At 44.1% G+C, this 21,115-nt stretch overlaps 1 protein-coding gene across 5 annotated transcripts in view; it reads right to left on the minus strand.

The window, feature by feature from the left end:
* Nucleotides 1-21,115, minus strand: part of TNS2 (tensin 2) — a 274,519-nt gene that overhangs the window by 8,131 nt on the left and 245,273 nt on the right. For all 5 annotated transcript variants that reach the window (XM_033936279.1, XM_033936280.1, XM_033936278.1 and 2 more), the window contains 4 exons: nt 17,668-17,745; nt 16,660-16,737; nt 10,368-10,536; nt 7,739-7,807 (listed from right to left, as the gene is read on the minus strand). In XM_033936279.1, coding sequence (XP_033792170.1) covers nt 7,739-7,807; nt 10,368-10,536; nt 16,660-16,737; nt 17,668-17,745 — 394 coding nt within the window. The remainder of the gene's footprint in view (nt 1-7,738; nt 7,808-10,367; nt 10,537-16,659; nt 16,738-17,667; nt 17,746-21,115) is intronic.

Below are 21,115 nucleotides of genomic sequence, written 5' to 3' on the forward strand. Positions count from 1 at the left end.
ACCTTGCTCTGAACACTTTGCACTCCTTGACTTTGAGGCACCATCAAATGAATGTAAAAACTCTAGAGCAACCTTGGTCCTTTTTTAAGGACACAGTCACCAAGGCGCAAAATCTATATAAACCGCGTATCAACAAGGAATCCAAGAGGAAAAAGAACAAAGAACTGGCGTGGCTCACTGTAGAGGTGAAGAAAGCGATCAGAGACAAGAAAACTTAATTTAAGGAATGGAAAAGGTCAAAAATGGACAAAAACTGGAACAAGCACAAACAACATCAACGCAGGTGCCATAAGGCGGTAAAAGGGACCAAAAGAGACTACGAAGAAAAAATATCTAAGGAGGCGAAGAACTTCAAGCCATTCTTTCGATATATTAAGGGGAAACGACCCGCGAAGGAAGCGGTGGGACCGTTGGATGCCCATGGAATAAAGGGAGCGCTAAAAGAGGACAAAGCAATTGCCGACAAACTGAACACATTTTTTGCGTTTTATTTACCAAAGAAGATGTACACAACATACCAGAACCCATCAGGCTATATGCTGGAAACGAAGACGGAAAGCTGAAAGGATTGACGGTAAGTCTAGAGGAGGTGTGTAGGCAGATTGATAGGCTTAAGAGCGATAAATCCCCGGGACCAGATGGTATCCATCTGAGGGTCATCAAGGTATTGAAAGGGACCATAGCAGAACTGCTTCAACTAATAGCTAATCTGTCGATCAAATCAGGAAAGATTCTGGAAGACTGGAAGGTGGCGAATGTTACGCCGATCTTCAAGAAAGGTTCGAGGGGAGATCCGGGAAACTACAGACCTGTGAGTCTGACCTCAGTACCGGGAAAGATGGTAGAGTCACTGATAAAGGACAGCATCATTGATCACCTTGACGGACATGGGCTGATGAGGACCAGTCAGCATGGTTTTAGCAAAGGCAGATCATGTTTGACAAACTTGTTGCACTTCTTTGAGGGAGTAAACAGACAGATATACAATGTCGACTGGATCGCCCTTGTCTATCTGGATTTTCAGATGGTGTTCGACAAGATTCCGCATGAATGACTACTTCGGAAAATTGCGAGCCATGGAATTGAGGGTGAAATACTCACGTGGATTAAAAACTGGCTGGAGCATACGAAACAGAGAGTGGGGGGTAAATGGACAATACTCGGACTGGACAAATGTCACCAGTGGGGTGCCGCAGGGCTCGGTGCTTGGACCCGTGCTCTTTAACATCTTTATAAATGATCTGGACATAGGTACGACAAGCGAGGTGATTAAATTTGCGGACGATACAAAGTTATTCAGAGAAGTGAAGACGCAGGGGAATTGCAAAGATCTGCAACGTGACATAATCAGGCTCGAGGAATGGGCATCGACATGGCAGATAAGGTTCAATGTGGATAAGTGTAAAGTGATGAATGTTGGTAACAAAAATCTAATACACGAATACAGGATGTCCAGGGCGGTACTTGGAGAGACCTCCCAGGAAAGGGATTGGGAGTTCTGATCAACAAGTCAATGAAGCCATCCACACAATGTGCGGCGGCAGCAAAAAGGGCAAACAGAATGCTAGGAATGATAAAGAAGGGGATCACGAATAGATCAGAGAAGGTTATCATGCCACTGTACCGGGCCATGGTATGCCCTCACCTGGAGTATTGCGTCCAGCACTGGTCGCCATATATGAAGAAGGACATGGTACTACTCAAAAGGGTCCAGAGAAGAGTGACTAAGATGGTTAAGGGGTTGGAGGAGCTGCCGTATAGCGAAAGATTAGAGAAACTGAGCCTCTTCTCCCTTGAACAGAGGAGATTGAGAGGGGACATGATCGAAACATTCAAGGTACTGAAGGGGATAGACTTAGTAGATAAGGACAGGTTGTTCACCCTCTCCAAGGTAGGGAGAATGAGAGGGCACTCTCTAAGTTGAAAGGGGATAGATTCCGTACAAACGTAAGGAAGTTCTTCTTCACCCAGAGAGTGGTAGAAAGCTGGAATGCTCTTCCGGAGGCTGTTATAGGAGAAAACACCCTCCAGGGATTCAAGACAAAGTTAGACAAGTTCCTGCTGAACAAGAGCGGGTACTGGTAGAGCTAGTCTCGGTTAGGGTGCTTATCTTTGACCAGAGGGCCACCGTGTGAGCGGACTGCTGGGCATGATGGACCACTGGTCTGACCCAGCAGCGGCAATTCTTATGTTCTTATTAAGGTATCTGGGCACTGAGTCATGAAAGATAATTTTATTTAAAAACTGGGAGAATCCTCTAACAGTCCAAGTAGCTCCTAAAAAGATAGATATAATGTATAGAATTCAAACATGTCAAGGCTTTGACAGAACTCAACTTCAACATCATTCATTAGTTGTGGAATCTGCCCTCAAACGTTCACGCAACTCATGATCTTATGTTTCTTTTCCTCCAGGAAGACCAGACATTGGATTCTAGACGGACATTGGATTCTTATGGCAAATGCATTTTCCAATCATCTATGCTCATCAATAGAATTATGGAATTATGGACTACCAGTTCTACATGTCTATTTATTTTAAATCCTTACTTAAACAGCTGTCAGAGTTTGAGGAATTCCTCCCTCAAGACAAACTGAAACAGTTTCAACAATTATCTAAGAACTTGTTCACTATGAGAAAATATAAGGCTAGAGAAACTTTCCATGTATTTGATGTTTCTTCCCAAACATCTGCAGTGGCAACTGCAATGTGCCATTTGGCCTGGTTTCAAGTTTCTGATCTGGAAACTCTGGTTCAAGAATGCTTTTCAAATGTTCCTTATAAGGGAGATGACCTGTTTGGGGATAATATTGAAGAGGTGGCAGATAAAGTTGCCATATCATCTGTGTTTTTTTTAACCTTATCTAAACCACTAACTTCTCAATCTTCATCATCTACACTTCTCCCTCCATATTTGTGGTTTCAGCACTCACGGTTTTTAGTTTGTATAAGCTTTGCAAGTGTGGTTGAGTTAACCAGGCCCTGGCCCAACTTTTCTGCCTATCTCCCTTGATCTGTCCTCATGGGTACCTGCGAGATTGTGTCTGCCAAATCAGCATTGACAAGTGAGCGGTTTCCCCTCTGAATTAGACTCTTCTTTTTCACCTCGCTGCCATTGACAGGCAACCATGGCGGTCCCCTACCCTCGCTCTCTGATTCTTCATTTGGGTCCCATGACTACCAGGGAAAAGAGCGAAGGCTGCCCTTTTTTGCACATGCACACCAAAAAAGAAAGGTCACAGCTTCTAGAACGGCCGCTACTTCTCTTTTAGGTTGTTTTCCAAGCCTCATTCTAGTGCTGTAATGGCTTCCCTCACGCTCTCAATACGTTCCAAGCCTTACGGTGAATCGCCACCAACTTCTACAGTGCTTGACAATGATGGCTTTTGTCTCAACCCTATAGCTCCCTATTTCTGTTCTCTTGTCTTTCTTCCCCCTTCCTTGTATCTGCTTCCCAGTTATTCGTGGTTTTTCCATATTCGCGGTTCTGTTCATCCCCAATCACTGCGAATACAGAGGGCGAAGTGTAGATTAGAACAATGTCCAACTAACTTTTTTCAGCCACTGCACACTAAACTCGGGGCCATAACTGGCAGGCATCTGGAAATGCTCGGAAGTTGATGCGATGAAATCACACACTTATGTGACATCATCAGGTCAACATCCGCACATGCGGTGGTCCTGAGCCTGCAATTTCTACAACAGTCGGGGGGGGGGGGGGGAGGTGCAGAGAGGAGGAGGAGGAGAGGCACCACCGGCTGACTGCTTACAGAACATGCTTCTCGCCGCAAGAGGTATGTCCTGTAAGCAGCTAGCTGGTGCCAGTGCCTGTGCCTCTCCTGCTTGCTGGTGTCTCACAGCATACCCGCAAACTCACTGCAGCACACAGTTTGCAATACACTGGTCTAGAAGATACTCTTCCTCATCCAGAAGTTCATATTACTATAACGCTAAACAGTGTTAAAATCAGCCATCTTCATCCTCTTCTAAACCTGCTGCTGAACAATCCTGTGCAAAGCAACAAAGGACACACAAATTCACAACCTCAATCCCAGTCCGAATAGCAGTAGTCCTTTTGACTCCTTTCTAGAGTGTATTGCCAATATTTCTCAAATTTGAAGCACAGTCAGAAGAAGGAAGTGCAACCAGAGACTCATGAAAGCATCAGACAACAAAGGTAGGAAAAATGATTTTATTTTCAATTTAGTGATCAAAATGTGTCAGTTTTGACAGTGGTTACCATTATATATTAATATGATTATATTGTGTATATATGAAAATTGGAACAAAGAAATTGCATTACAATTAGTATTATTATGGGGATAGAATCAGTTTGAGTGGGTTTGGGGCAGAGTTTGGCTGGAGGTACTCGGTTGGTATTTGTTAGGCTTAGGGGGTACTTGGCTTGAAAAGGTTGAGAAACACTGTTCTAGACCTCCGGGGCTTAAACAAATACTCATTGAAGGAGAAGTTTTGCATGGTCTCTCTGGAAATCTTTCTATCCCTACTGGAAAAAGGTGATTGGCTTTGCTCTCTAGATCACAGATGCCTACACTCACATATCCATCCTACCTGCTCACTGAAGGTATTTTTGTATTTGAAATGTTGAGATCCAATGTGAAAGCAGAGTCTTGCCCTTCAGACTGGCTTCGGCCTCTCATGTCTTCATGAAATGCCTAGTGCTAGTGGTGGCAGGCCTTTGTACATGGGGGTTTCATGTATTTCCCTACTTGGACTGGTTGACCAAGGCTTCATCACTGCAAACAGCTCAGCATACCATCAACTCAGCAATTCATCTCCTGGAGCTGCTTGGGTTTACTGTCAACTACTAAAAGTTTCATATGTACCCTTCTCAGATGCTGGAGTTATAGGGGCTCTTTTGGATACTACTAAGGGTCAAGCTTTTCTACCAAAGCAGAGAGTAGACAATATCATACACCTGTGTCAAACTGTCTCTACCATTTGAAGCACTTCTGTGGATCAGATGTTACACCTTCTTGGACACGTGTCATCGACAGGTACACATTATTTCACAATGGACTCTGTTAACCCAGTGACATCTGTCTGCTGTGATCCAAGTCACTTCATACCTCCACTACTCTCTCCACTGGTGGATGATTCATCACAATCTCATTCAAGGTCTTCCTTTCTATGTTAGGGGGATGGTACTTGATATTCTGCTTTTTCTGTGTACATTATCAAAAGCTTCACTGGCTACTGTTTGAGGCTAGAGTGTTATTCAAATCTGGATGCATTTGCTTTAAAGATTTATTTGGCTTAGCGCCGGCTTACCTTGGTTCTCATTTTAGGGTTTTTTTTTTATTTCTAAGAAAAATATTCGTAGACCTGATTGGTTTTATTTTCCTTCAGCAAATACATGTCGTTACAAAAAATTTTTGGATAGGACCTTAGCATTCCAAGCAGGATTAATGAATTCATGTTTGAATCTTCTTGTTTCTTCATTTCTTACTATCAATTTCGAAAAGATCTTAAAACTGACTTATTTAAACAATATAATATACATTATTGATTTTTATATTATCATGTAGTTATAATGTACTTTTAATCTATACTTATTTTAGTTTATATTGTGTTTTTTTTATTCATTAGCTTTAATGCTTGTATTAGTTACTTAGAATTTTATTATGTATGATGTTATTATTATATTGTATGCTGAGTACCTATTGTGTAAACCGCTATGAACTACTGGTTAGGCGATATATAAAATTAAATTATTATTATTATTACTTGGGGCAATGAAGTGTTAAGTGATTTGCCCAGAGTCACAAAGAGCTGCAGTGTGAATCGAACCCAAAGCCTTTAGGTGCTTAGACAGCTGCTCTAACCACTAGGCCTCTTCTCCACAACAGAATTAGGTGCTTAGCTGGATGGCTTCCACACTCAAGGAGTATGGTCTCACCATGAGCAAACCCTCCCAATCAATCTTCTAGAACTGTAAGCAGTAGCCAATGCTTTCAAAACATTTCAGGACCATCGCCTCCAACAGGTAGTTCTTGTCCATACAGAAAATCAAGTTGCCATGCTCTATCTGAACAAACAAGGAGGAATGGGATCTCACCCCCTTTGCATGGAAGCAATTGAGATTTAGATTTTGTTCTTTTTTCCCTCACCATTCTTGGAATTTTGTTATCTTTTTTTTTCTTTATCTTAATAATTGTTTACACAGGTGCTTGAGCTAGATTGTGAGCCTTCGGGACAGATAGGGAAGTCTTAAGTACCTGTATTTTGTTGTAACAGCTTAGATCTATAATATGCTTAAGCAGTATATAAAATATTAATAAAACATAAACAAACTGAGGGTCTTGCAAACTGACATCGGGCAGGAAGGCACTGCCTAAAGCTTTAAAGTTGGTAGTTTCCATATTGGGTTGCATGGATGACGTGAGACTATATGCCTGGGAAGGGGTAAAACACGGACCTGACGGACCTCGCGGATCTAAACCCGTACGGCCTTAAAAATCTGAGGTCCGTGTTGGTCCGTGTCCGTGGCACTTGTAGTTTCTGTCGCTGACAGACCTTGATGAGATTTTTGCACTGACGGATCCATCTCAGCATAGGGAGGGAAAAGTGTTAGGATCCGTCAGCGCTAAAAATCTCTTCGAGGTCTGTCAGAGCCAGAGACTAGTGCTGGAACGGCAGAGCAGAAGCCAAGAGAGCGGAGACATAGGTTTTGGACGTGCGTTATGGAAAAGAAGTCTCCAAACTCCAGCACTAGTCTCTGGCTCTGACAGACCTCGAAGAGATTTTTAGCGCTGACGGATCCTAACACTTTTCCCTCCCTATGCTGAGACGGATCCGTCAGTGCAAAAATCTCATCAAGGTCTGTCAGCGACAGAAACTACAAGCGCCACGGACACAGACCGACACGGACCTCAGATTTTTAAGGCCGTACGGGTTTAGATCCGCGAGGTCCGTCAGATCGGTGAGGTCCGCGTTTTACCCCTTCCCTATATGCCTGCTGTCCTCAGAAAACACCTGCTACTGGTAAGTATCTTTGCTTTTTTAGGGTTGAGGGTGAAATATTCCAGCCTCTCCTAGCAAGGGGTGCAATAGGAATGATGCAGGAGTACTGACTGTACAGGAGCAAAGAAGCCCTATAATCCCATATGTACATAGTGTATACAAGAATAGCTATACGTCAGCAGACCAGAAATTCAACTATTCTAGTATCTTGTTTTCAAAAGTTGTTAGATTCCATGTTTCTTCCCCATCCCCACGGCTAATCTTTTCTCCAAGTCGACAGTTTAGCTAGGGAACGGTGCAGGAGAACTGGCTGTAGAGTTTGTTTCTAATCTCATGCCTTCAGTCAACAGCAGCTAAGAGGCTGAGATTGCAGAAGTGTAAGTTTCCTCTACAGCAGGGATGTCAAAGTCCCTCCTTGAGGGCTGCAATCCAGTCAGGTTTTTGGGATTTCCCCAATGAATATGCATGAGATCTATTAGCATACAATGAAAAGCAGTGTATGCAAATAGATCTCATGCATATTCATTGGGGAAATCCTGAAAACCCAACTGGATTGCAGCCCTCAAGGAGGGACTTTGACATCCCTGCTGTAGAGGAAACTTACACTTCTGCAATCTCAGCCTCTTAGCTGCTGTTGACTGAAGGCATGAGATTAGAAACAAACTCTTTGCTTTACATTTTCTCTGCAGACTATGTAGCAGAAATATAAATTTTCATTTACAGCTGCTCCAGTACAAACCATTGTTGTTTTTACCTCTGGTCCTGGGGGTCTGTGCTGCAGAAGGTCACAGTGTTAACAGGATAATGTCGTCTGAAGAATAGCCTGTTCAGGGGTAAGCATAGATCTTATCAGTACCATCCATCGTGAGGTACAGTCACAAGCTCAGCTTTTACAGTAACAAAAACAGAAGGTGGCTGGATGATAGTTAGACTTTAATAAACAGGTTTTCCAGAAGCTGCAGCACAGACATTTGCAGTTGGAGTCAGGAGTGGGTATTGAGGAAACTTGTAACTCACGTGCACAGACATTTCTGCGGGACCAGCATTTGTTTCACCAACTGGGCACATGAATGTGATGTCATCGTGTCGATGTCCAACATCTCTCCCCCCTCTCTTCCTTCCATTCCCCATTTTGCATTTCTGTCTTTCTCTTTCTATCTCGTCCCTTCCTTCCTCCATCCCCCCTATGGGTCCAGTATCTCTACCTCGCCACCTTTCACTTCCTTCATAGCCTCTAGCCGTTGCCCTAAGCTCGGGGAACGAGACAAGAGGTTCGTGTGGGGGTGGGGCTGGGGCCAGAATGGGGCGGGGCCAGGTGTCATCGTTTGTTTTTTTTTGAGGAAATCTGGCAACCCACCCCCTCCCCCAATGAAGTTGATGATGGACATCATTGACACACACTGGTCACCAGTATTGTAGCCCTGCATGGGAAAATATTTGGCAGCTCCCCTTCAGCTCATTAGAATCTAAATTGGCCCTACCTTAAAATTAATGACCACCACCAGAATAGGGCAAAGTTTGCTCTTACTCTTTAATAACGAGGGCTGATTTTGGACAAGTGGGCTTACTTGAGCTTTTCCCATGCTAGTCTTATCACAAATGTAGAAAGCTTTCTAGAGTGGGAAAATCTCAAGTAAAACCACTGCACTAAAAAATAGTGCAGTAAACATGCAAATGGACAAATAGGAAATTGTTACCAATATAAGAAAAGCTGAATCTTCACAACAACTTAGAGTTGGAGGACAGATGTAGTGCAGAAGCAAAGGAATCATCTGAGGAAAGATATAGGAATTCACGTCCTGTAACCCATGATCCCTGGTGGTAGGGGTCAGTGCTAGGGTTACTGGCACTCCTCCCTTCCCCTAAGTCCAGCATATTTTTTCTTTTCTCTTTCCTTCCCTCCAGTCCAGCATCTCCCTCTTCTTTTCCCTTTGCTTCCACCAGTCTAGCATTGTCTCTTTTTTCTTTTTCTACTCATCTGTCCAGCATCACCTTCTTTTTCTTCTCCCTTAGGCAGCATTATCCCTACTCTTCCCTCTGTCCAGCATCGCCCTTGTCTTTCTTCCCCCGAAGCCCAGTCCCCCCCTCCCATCTGTTGCCATACCTCTAGGTCCATGGCACCAATGAAAAGGACATCAATAAGCCTTAAAAAACCTATGTGCAAATGAAAACCCACCTTCTCTGATGTGTTTGGAACATCTCAGAGGGAGTGGAATCATCAAGGCCTTCATGTACACATAGGCTTCTTGGCACTTCTCGCTGGCCCTTTGCTCATTACAACTATGGGCCTGAAAGCATAGTGGCAGCAGCAAGAAGTGAGAGAGGATCAGAATGGGCCCTGTGATAAAATACCTATCCCATCATTCTTCAGGCCAGCACAAAAGATAAGCGCAGTAACAGCAACTATTGGCGCCCTCAAACGTCAGCACCTTCTACTATGGATACATCACTTACTAGGCTGGTAGTCTAAATCAGTGGTTTCCAACCCTGTCCTGGAGGACCACCAGGCCAATCAGGTTTTCAGGCTAGCCATAATGAATATGCATGGAGCAGATTTGCATGCCTGTCACTTCCATTATATGCAAATCTCTCTCATGCATATTCATTAGGGCTACCCTGAAAACCTGATTGGCCTGATGGTCCTCCAGGACAGGGTTGGGAACCACTGGTCTAAATGGTCCTAGTACTTGCCTCCCCTCTTGCCAGAGTTTCTTGGTTGCCAAAATAACACCTTATACCTCCTTATCCGACGTGGGCATGCTGCTCACACGGGAGAAATTAAAAAGGTACGGGGAAAGAGAAGAGGGGTGCGCATGGCAGGTGGAAGGAGAGGGGAGTGGCACTACCGACCCGGATACTGCTCACCCTTACTATGCCACTGGGTTTGAGAAGCACTGCTACAGCTTATCAGATGCCACATGCATAAGACCTTCCTGGGAAAACTTAGATAAGCAGTAGTAGCAGAGATTCTGGCATCACACTACACTTCTCCCTCCATATTCGCTGTGATAGGAGCTTGACAGAATCGCAAAAACATAAAAACCGCGAATAACTTTTTCATATGTTATTTGCTGTTTTCTATTTCAAACCATCATGAATATGGTGAAACTGCAAATAACATGGTGAGAGACCTGGCCTGTTCCTGAAAGAGAGGCAAAATACGGTGAAGAAAGTACTGGGAATCAGCGATTTTCTCTGTAAACGCTTGGAATCAGCGATTTCTCTATGCAAGCTGATGTAATTTTGGGGGAGGAGCCAGCAAGCTAAAAACCGTGAATAATCGAAACCAGGATTGCTGAAACCGCAAATACAGAGGGAGAAGTGTACATCATCTGTTATTAAGGCACTCTTGTACTGGCTATTAGTGGATTAAGCTTGCTTACTTCCTCTGGTTGTCCGTCAAAGTGATACCCTGCGTGGATACCTTAAAGTGCACAACTCCAGCATTGGGCCGAGGCACGCACCGCAGTGTGGTGGTTGTAGCTTTAGAGATGGCCTGAGGGCCAGTCAGGGATTCGGTCTCCACAGAGTTCAGGTACAGCACACTGCAGGCTGAAGAGGAGGAGAGACAGTACATCAGCATAGTCTCTAAAAGACCCCCACTCCCCTTTACACACAGCTTCAGATACTATTGAGAAAGTCATAGTAATAACAGTGCACAACAGGTAACGGTAGCATCCAGTACACAAATACTGGGTCATGAACAACTTACGGGGCTGCCACTTGTGTGATGTTTCTTGCAAACTGAGCACAGAGTTGGGCAACCTTGGTCCTGGATTTTCCCAATTCATATGCATGTGATCTATTTGCATGCACTGCCTCCAATAGATCTCAAAGGAGGTGTTTAGCCTTCAGACAGCTACGGCGAAGCATGCATGTCAGCGGAACGAACCCCCTTGCCAACACAATTCAAAGCTAAGTCATAAATCTTTACTTAAAAATCTGTATAAATTATTTAATCTATAAAGTCTAAAATGCAAAATGGATTAATTTATCAAATTTAATGGATCAGTGAAGAATCTGTATACTCTTCCCTTTTGCATGGCAGAAGCCGCATTTGCAAGGAAGGCAAGTGCATTAATCTGAGATCCAAAAGTCTATAACATATTGGGCTCCTTTTATCAAGCCGCGCTAGCGGTTTAACGTGCGGAATACCGCGCGCCAAACCGCCGGCCGCGCTAGCCGCTACCGCCCCCCTTGAGCAGGCGGTAGTTTTTAGGCCAGCGTGGGGGTTAACGCATGATGAAACGTCGTAACCCCGCTAGCGCGGCTTGATAAAAGGAGCCCATAGTGTTAGGTGTGAGTCCAATAGACCTCATGCATATTCATTGAGGGAATCCTGAAAACTCAACTGGGCTATGGCCATCGAGGTCCGAGGTTGTTCACACCTATATTAGCGAGATGCTTTGCCATTGCCTTTCCCATAACTAAGCAATGTAAAAAAGAAAAAAAAAACCCCAAACAAACCTAGATGGCATATAGGGAGTAACATATAATATGTGTGAAAACAATTACAGACATATTTAAAAAGTAAGAATAAGAAACAGAGAGGAAACAGCATTCACCCAGCTGAATGTAGTATGAATCTAGACCTCTCGCACATTGAAGCTTTTAATCCAAAACCATCCACCTCACTAAATGTCAGTGGTGAGTGTTGAGAGGCACTTTAGCAGGAGGGTCCGGTTGAGCACATTTATATTCTGTAAGCTGACTGATTTAAAAGAAATAATTGCACTCGTTTGGCGAAGGTGAATAGCACAAGAGGAGGAATATGGATGACCCTTCACAAAATAATGCTTTTGAGAGGTGTGGTGGTGAAAACCAGTTTTTTTCATTGAACCATATGGACAATAAATAGGAAGGTTTGCAAAATTTCCATCCAACACAACCAGCTGGTTTTTGGTCAGCTTAGCTGGTTTGTTCAAATGGGAGGCTGGTGGCCAGCAGAAGAAAAAAACAGGCTAATGATAAATGGTTTTCTGCTAGCTGCTGATCACTCCACAGACTTCCTCCCCCACACCTATGGTGTAGAATCTCCCTCTCCCCCACCACAACATAAGCCCAAAAGCTGTTCTCCCTTGTCCCCTCTCCCTATGGGTCCAGTATTTCTCCCTGGGTCCTTCAAATGTCTCTTTACTTCCAGGGGTTACTGTCCATGGCAGTAACTAACATGGGTGCCTCTGGCATCCCATCCAAGTGGAAACAAGAAATTGAATCAGATAGGGGCAGGATGCAGCAGAGGAAAAGCCCTGGGCTGGCCAGAGGCAACCTATGTTAATTGTTGAAAATGCAGGTGCCCACTGATAATAAAGTAAATTTGATGGGGCTATGAAGGAAGTGAAAGGTGGCAAGGTAGAGATACTGGACCCATAGGGGGAGATGGAGGAAGGAAGGGAAGAGACAGAGAGAGAACGACAGAAATGCAAAATGGGGAATGGAAGGAAAAAAGGGGGGAGAGATATTGGACCCATGAAGAGGGAGATTTGCATGACTCCTAGGGGGAGGGAAAAGGAAGAGAGAGAAATCACAGACCACAGTAAATGGATGGGAGAGAAGAAGATACTGGCTTGGGGGAGGGGGGGGCTGATGGAGAGGGCAAGTTGAGGGATGTTGACTTGGGGGGGGCTGAGGGAGAGGGCAAGAGCTGGCAGTGGATGGCTGGAAGTCAGGGATGGAAAGAGAGAGAGAGATACTGGTTCAGGGAGAGAGAGATGGCAAATCACAGGGGTTGAAGGGAAGAGAGATGCTGGCCATGGGGATGAGAGGGAGAGAGAGAGATGCTAGAGGGGAAGGAAAGGGAAAAAAAGAAACAGGATAGACTGCAGGAAATAGATGGAAGAGCAGGGGACATATGCTTACCTAGAAGGGGGAGGAACAGGAACAAGTGAAGAGAGAAGACGAAATGCTGGTCTGGGGAGAGTGAAAGATGGGAAACAAGGGGAATGGAGGAAAAAGTAGAAGATACTGGCCCTGGAATGACTAGACAACATAAGACAATTTTTTAAAAAAATTTCATGATTATTATATATCAGTTTTTAAGAATGTACATCTGTCAAAGCTAGTGTTAGCCATGGCTGAAATCGGGTAGAAATCTAGGAAGAGACCCCAAAGACAATTTCCAAGCAGTGCCTTCTTCAGCTTCAGGTAAGCTTGGGCTTTCTCTGGCCTGGGGGCCAAGGGTAGGGTTACCATATTTGTGAAGACGATAAAGAGGACACATGACCTTATCCCCCAACCTCCCCCCCTAAACTGAGCTGTACGCATGCACCAGTGGATCAGGTAACCACAGTGGCCTATCTAGTATATTTGACACTCAGGTTCAATCATTTTTTAACCCCCCCCCCTCCTCCTATATGAAAAATTATTTTTAGTAATAATGCACAATTCACAATGCTTAGGAATGCGCTCCCTGTATATTTACAGGAAGAATGTTCCATAACTCATTTTTGTAAACGACTTAAAACGTATTTCAGTTGGCGTTTTCTAGTTCATTAAATTTATGAGTATATGTTTTAATGTATTTATTCTAAGAAATCTTTTTTGGGGGGATCTTTCCTATTAAATTTTGTAGTTTCTCTCTGAAATGTTTTAAAATTGTTATTGTAAACTACTTTGATTGCTTTTGTATATTAGCAGTATATCAAGTGAAATAAATCTGTAATGTAAGAAAAGGCAGTGTCTTAAATATTGCAAGTGAGCACTGGAACTTCATTAAATCTAAACAAGCCTGCACAGTCAATGCTAACACAAGACCATGTCTTTTTCATACTCATAGAACACAGATACACCCTCGCCCAGTATGAAATAAGTAATCACAAACTAAAATTAGAAATATGTAGACAAAAGTTAAACAGAACCACCAAGAAGCCAGACTCTACATACAGTGCAATACCACAGAAACAGTGATGCATGCCCTCTAATACTGTGCAAAATATAAAGATAGCAGATGCATATTTGAAAAAAACTGACAAATAACAATCACTACTTTGCAAATTAACAAATAAAAATAAAAACAAAAAATGGAAATTAACATAATACTATTTTATTGGACTAATACATTTTTAAATAAGCTTTCAGAGGCCAAAACCTCCTTCCACATATTAGTACAGTATATTGCAGTTATGGTTTCCTGTCTTGACCTGAGGAAGGGGGTTTTGGTCTCCAAAACTTAGTCAAAAATATATTACAATTAGTCCAATAGAAAGATCATCTATTTCCATTTTCTAAATGTTTATCAATACTACTTTATCGTAAAGCAAAAAAATAAAAAATTGTTGTTATATTATGTACTTTTCACTATTGTATTTTCATTCTTGAGTGTCAATATTTCTATCTTCTGATGTTACAATTTAAAATTGATGCATGACTTTAGATGTTCTTTGTATTAGCTATAATCCTAAATTTGCCATTGGTGATTATATTTGTTTTTTGCATCAATAAAAAATTGTTTGATCACAAAATTTTTTTAAAAAATTTTACCTTTGTCATCTTTGGTTTCTGCTTTCCCAATCTTCTCTTCACTCTCTTCCTTCCATCCAGTGTCTGCCCTCTCTCTCTTCCATCCAGCATCTACCCTCTTTCTTTGTCCTTTCCATAAACTGTCTACCCTCTCACCCTTCCATCAAGCCTGTGCCCCCTCTCTCCTTTTTACATGATTAATTTCATCTTCACTCCCCTCTCCATTTTTCTCTCTCCTTTTTCCGTCTCCCCCTTCCTCCCATGCTCTGACGTGCCTCTCCTTCCTTCCTTACCTATCCCATCTCAGTTAACTTAGCAGGGTTTAAAAAAGGTTTGAATAATTTCATGGATAAGTCCACTGCTAATTTCCAGGATAAGTAGCATAAGATTTGTTTTACTCTTTTGGTATATTGCCAGGTACTTGTGACCAGGATTGGTCATTGTTAGAAACAGGATAGTGGGCTTAATGGACCTTTGGTTTGTCCCAGTATAGCAACTCTTATGTTCTTATGAGCATGGTGAGGTTTTCTCATTTAGAATTTAGCAACCATGGCGATGAGAACCAGGGGCCTAGGTATGGGTAGGCTTGGGTCCATCCACTTTTGGTTTTGGCTGACCCAGCAGCAGGTGCACCATACACCTGACAGGCTGACAGGGATCCTCAACCTCTGTCAGTTGAAGACATCTACAATCAACCAACCCCCTTTAGAAAACCATGGCAGTTGGCAGCAACGCTCCGACTGCTCAGGTCTCACACGTGCTCAGTTCAGACTGCTGCTGTTTTGTAACTAAGGTCAACAGGCTGTGGACCAGCCAAGGTAGCTAATTTTTAAATTTGTTGTGGGGGAGGGGGCAGGAGAGGAAATAGAGAATGACATGGGGACAAATTTGTCCCCGTCCCCACAGGAACTTAATTTTCCCGTCCTGTCCGCTGCAAGTTTTGTCGCTGTCCCTATCCCATTCCTGTAAGCTCTACCCTAACCACACAAGCCTCAAACACTTATGATTTTTAAAGTGTTTGAGGCTTATGCAGATGAAGGCAAAGCTTTCAGGAATGGAGCAGGGATGGGAAAATGAGTTCCCGCAGGGATGGAGAAAATTTGTGAGTAGTATAACAGTGCAAGTGATTGGCAGGAGGAGGAAAATAAGTACCTCTCCATGCTATTAATTAAATAAGTGGTTTGCTGAATTTTGATTATTGAATTAAATTTTTCAAGATATATATCTCTTTCAATATATTTTTTGATGGGACATAATTGAAAAAAATTAAAAAATGAAAATATTAAAAATAGAAGTGAATAATTTCAAATATAGAATGTTTAAATAAAGTTTGCTGAAGATTACATAATTGAATTTTACTGAAGGTTTTTGGATCGATGAAAGAAAGCCTCCATCCACATTTAAGCCTATTACAGATTATACGATCTTTTGGTATGGATTTCTGAGATCCTTTTCCTTCAATGAAGCACTTTATCTATCTTTGAGAAACCTCCTTTGGGTATTCTCTAAGACAGTGTCTTGCAAACATTTTTGAGCTGTGGCACACTAAACCTAGTGTCCCCAGCTCGAGACACCCAGAAGTGCGCCAACGTCAGCACATGCACAAAGGCCCTTCAAACGGACCTTGTGCCGAGAGAAGGACCTGCACTGGAGAGAAGGGCCGGCAGAGAGAAGAGGTGCCGGCGTTGGGAGATTGCTTAGACAGTCAGCCGGCGCCTGCACCTTTCCTCTTTCCCAGTGTACCACGGGACACCTGAAATCTCAGGAGGTACACAGTTTGCGATACACTGTTCTAAGAGGAAACATGTGCCCACCCATCCTACTCATTAGCCTATGAGCATCGGAGAAGCATCGGAGCATTTAACACCCCAGGCATCGATAGAAACCTCTACCACGGCTTAATGAAAGAGGGCCTGAATGAGTTAGGACCTCTATTTAGTTGTGCTAGCTTATCTAGGAGTTTTTCTGGGTACTGGCAGTACCTGGATAACTTTCACCAGTCAATCTATTCCTGGATATTCAGTGGAAATATCCAGGTAGCGGCCAGTGCTGAATATTTAGACATAGATTTAAAGGATGTATCTCACATTTAAATCCAATGATGACTGTGGTATTTAAATATTAGGGTTAAGTTTCTGCTCTGTAGTTCTGAGGAGAACAGTCTTCTTGCAGGTGAGAAACAGACCTCCCAGGAACCCTGGCCCTTTGGTAACATACCTGCCCCCTGCCGGAGTAAATCACCTGCAGTACTCATGTTAGCAGGCACTTGGACTTCAGGATTCTCCTCCATGGGATCTGGGGGTGAAAGGAGAGGCAGCATTAACTAGTGAAGCCAGCTTTCATAAAGGGCTAGATTCACTAAGGCCATGGATCAGATCAGATCCGTGAGCGATCCGATCCATGGCCAGGGCAGGGGCTGGTTCACGAAGCGCCCTCATTCAAATGAGGTTGATCGGAATTACGCCCCCAACCAACTGCACGGATCGCTCTCCAGCGATCTCGACACATGCGCAGACCGATTCCGATGCATGCGCAGACCATCTGTAGATGCCCGGCAGCAGGAAACAAAACTTTTTTTTACTTTAGGAAACACTTTTTTTGCGAGCCCTACTTTTTTGTGAGCCCGTGGTTTTAACCCACGGGTTATAACCACAAGCTTGCACTGCAGGGAAGGGCAGGGGAGTCGGGGAGAATCGAGCAGGAGGATCGGGGCAGAGAAGGGTGGCATGGGGAAGAGCAGATTTGAGGCAGAACTGGGCGGCAGAAGAATTGCGCCAAAGAGTTGGGGGAGAGAGCAGGAGAATCTGGGCAGAGGAGGGCGGCAGGAGAATCGAGGCAGAGAGCATCCCAACTCACCAGAGTACAAGCAGCTGCAGGAGAATCGAGGCAGAGAGTCCGGGCAGAGAGCAGGAGAATCGAGGCAGAGAGCAGGAGATGCAGTCAGAAAGGACGTAAGCGACTGGTCCCCAGCAGTCGCTTGTTTCTTGATCGTCCAGCCCAGTCGGTGTTCCAGTTTTGGTTTAGTGAATCACTGTCTGCCTACTTTGCATGCAGTTTCTTCTCATTTGCATGTGCGGATCGAATCGGAGGGTAATCGACCACAAAGTTAGTGAATCGGGTAGGAGGAAAATTGGGTCGCAAACCGATCGGTACACAATTGGTTTGCTTAGTGAATCTAGCCCTAAGTCTGTGGCTCTCTCAAGGACAGACAGCAGAGATACTCACCTCTACTGGGGATCTTTAATCGGCAAGGCAGAGAGATGGGTGTGATGGCGTGCTGAAATACCAGTGCTGGCAGGCTCCCTGCAATCAAAGACAGAAATCACTTTTATACATTTAAAAAAATTTATTGTTGTTTATTTTTTCAACCCCATCAGTTCCCCCTGCAGTTTAATACGTGTGTGCATTGAGCCCAAGCAGAGAGTCATCCCTGCCTGATAACTGGAAGGTCCTCTCCCCTCTAGCCAATCCATGTATGTTCTGAGATTGCTCAATAGGAGACACTATAGAAGGATAACTCTCACTGTCCCTTCTTCCCAGTGGCGTAACGAGGGTAAGTGGCACCCAGGGTGGTGGTGCCCCGTCCTCTTCTCCGCCCCCCTCCTTCCCTTCCCCCATACCTTTTAAATTTTCCAGACAAGAGCAACAGCACAAATTTGCTTCCCGCATCATATTAGCTATCCTTCTGATGTCACTTCCTAGGTGAGGGGCCCGGAAGTGACATCAGAGAGAGGAAACATTGGTGCGGGCGGCAAGTTCGTAATGCTGCACGCACAGGAAGTTAAAGTGGTACGAGGGAAGGGCTGCAAACGCACAGCGGGGTGGGGTGGGGGTGGGGGGTCAGGAAAGAGGAGGGGCAGAGAGGACAGATGCCTGCACCCTTTACAAAGATTGCACCCAGGGCAGACCACCCCCCCCACACACACACACACCTTTACTACACCAGTGTTTCTTCCACTCTTCCTACCCTCTCAGTCTTGTCTGAATCTTGCCTTCCACAACATCCTCAGCCTGAAATGTAGAAGCTCAGATTCATGTAACTTTATGATGAAACATTTTTTATTGATTTAATAAGACAACAAACCAAAAATACAAATCTGAATAGTGCACAACTGATGTCACCAATCCATGTGTCTTATACAACAAATAAACCCTACATCAAACCAAACTAACCAACCCTATCCGAACCTCCCCTCCCGAACACCCCCAACCTCCCCCAACCCTACCCCACCACCCAACCACTGAAAGCCCTCCCACCCCCACACTCATAAATCATTCAATAATAAACTGCATCCACAGGGGTGCAAACTGTTCAGGTATGGCTCCCACACTTCAAGGACAATGTTTTCCGCTTGCAAGAACCCCTAGCATCCCAACTCACCAGAGTACATGCAGCTGCTTTATATTGGGCAGATCAGGCGATGTCCAGTGCTGTAGTATACACTTTCTATCCACCAAGCACAGCCTGCAATCCGTGTTCTGATGTGCAAAAGCACCAGGGACATCTAGCATCTAGTTGTTCCACTCTGCCTTAGAGAGAGGATACCACCAACCCATGCATTAATCCTAAAACATCTCTCCAAAAGTACTGAATTTTAATGCAGGACCAAAGCATATGACCCAAGGTCCCCTCCACCTGCCCATATTTCAGACAAGACCCACCAAGCTGCTCCTCCCCCCCCCCCCCAGTAATGAATAGCACTCCTGTAAATTTGCACTTTGAGTCAACTCTGGGAGGCTCCTCAGACTCTTCTGCAGATCCCATGCTTTAATCAACACCGGAAAATCATGTTCCCACCCTCTTTGATAGAACCTTGTGTCTTTAACCAGGGCCAGTTTTTGAAGTTTATGTATGCTAGATACAGAAAAAGCAATCTCTGTGTCAGCCCCCCAAAACAGACATAAATGTTCCCTTATTCGTGTACCCAAGTGCTCCTGATCCAAGGAGGCCCAAAAATGTTTAAGTTGACAATAGGCGAATCTATTCCCCCCATCGGGCACCCAACCTCCTCTGAAAATCTTCATAGGACTGTAAAGTCCCATCCGCATTCAGACACTGTTCCAATCTCCAAACACCTTCCTTTTCCAGGAAACAAATGCTATATTCTCCATGTGTGACCAAAAGAGAATATAACCCCACAGTGGAATCTGATCAGTCACCTCTGGATTCTCCCCCCCCCCCCAAACACAGGATTAACCATTGCCATATCCACTGCAAAGGTTGTAGAAGTACACTGGCCTTAAAGCTTTCGGGACCTGTGTGCTTTACACATGCAACAAAGAATGTGTGTGACTTTATCCGCGCTGGCTAAAAGGCCTTCCAAACGTGGCTGGAGCTTGTCGGGGCTTTCCAAAACCCAAACTGCCAGGTTTTGGAAAGTCCGTCTGGGCACCTGGACAGTCCTCTAAAAAGAAGACATGTCTTGATTTTCCCCAGACATCTGGTAACCCTACTCATAGGATGTATCAACATTAGAATGTTGGCTGTGACCAGAGTGTCAGCAAAGACTCCAGGGAAATTATATTGCACTATCTGATCCTTGGGAAATGTCTGCAGATAGACTGAATGGGGTCCACCTTTTGCTTAGCACTTGCGACAAACAAAAGGCACCTAGACACCATGGGGCTCATAATTGAAACGGAAATATGTCTAAAAACCAGCCTAAATCAGCACTTAGACGATCAGTGAGACAAGTCGTCCAAGTGCCGATAATTTTGTATCTAAAAATGACTATGCCTTCACAGTGCTGGTGTATGCCCAGAGCTAAAAGGGGCGTTTCAGGAGGAGTGTCGAGGGCAGGATTTGGGCGGGACGTGGGCCGTCCTAGACTTAGTCGTACTGTGTGTATAACCGAAAGTTTTACAACACTGCCTAGACGGAATTTGGACGTTTTGACTTAGGCCAGTGGTCTCAAACTCAAACCCTTTGCAGTGCCACATTTTGGATTTGTAGGTATTTGGAGGGCCGCAGAAAAAATAGTTAATGTCTTATTAAAGAAATAACAATTTTGCATGAGGTAAAACTCTTCATAGTTTATAAATCTTTCCTTTTGGCCAAGTCCTAATAATAATATTGTCATTTATAGGTAAAGAGACTTATGATCAAGAAACTTTTATTTTACTTTTGTGATTATGATAAGCATACTGAGGGCCTCAAAATAGTACCTGGCGGGCCGCATGCGGCATGTGGCCCCCGGGCCGCGAGTTTGAGACCACTGACTTAGGCCATCTAAAACCAGGTCTAAATCACAAGAAGGTATCCAAAGTGACCAGATAAGCACTGCAGACACAAAGTACAGACCCCCACACACTGCCTCAGTGATCACTGACCCCCCCCCCCCTAAAAATCGTAATAACAACTTTACATATCTGCCTCCAGAACATCAGCATCTGGCAGTCTGGCATAGGAAAGCCTAGTAGAGCTGCACAGAGGTGGCTTAAGTGGTCTTGGGGGTGGGTTAGTGAACCATGGAGAGGAGGACCCAGGCCCATAAGCTACTCTAATCAATTCATTCATAGTGAAACATGTGCACCCCCTAAAAAAAACCAAACCCTTTTGTACTGCCATATAAGTGGTACCTGCAGCTATAAAGGCTATTGGGGTGGTATATAGGTGGGTCTAGTAGGTACTGGGGGTGTTTTGGGGGGCTCACTATAAGGGAGTTGTAGTGAG

This window comes from Geotrypetes seraphini, chromosome 3, assembly GCF_902459505.1.
Source record: "Geotrypetes seraphini chromosome 3, aGeoSer1.1, whole genome shotgun sequence".
NCBI classification, from domain to species: domain Eukaryota; kingdom Metazoa; phylum Chordata; class Amphibia; order Gymnophiona; family Dermophiidae; genus Geotrypetes; species Geotrypetes seraphini.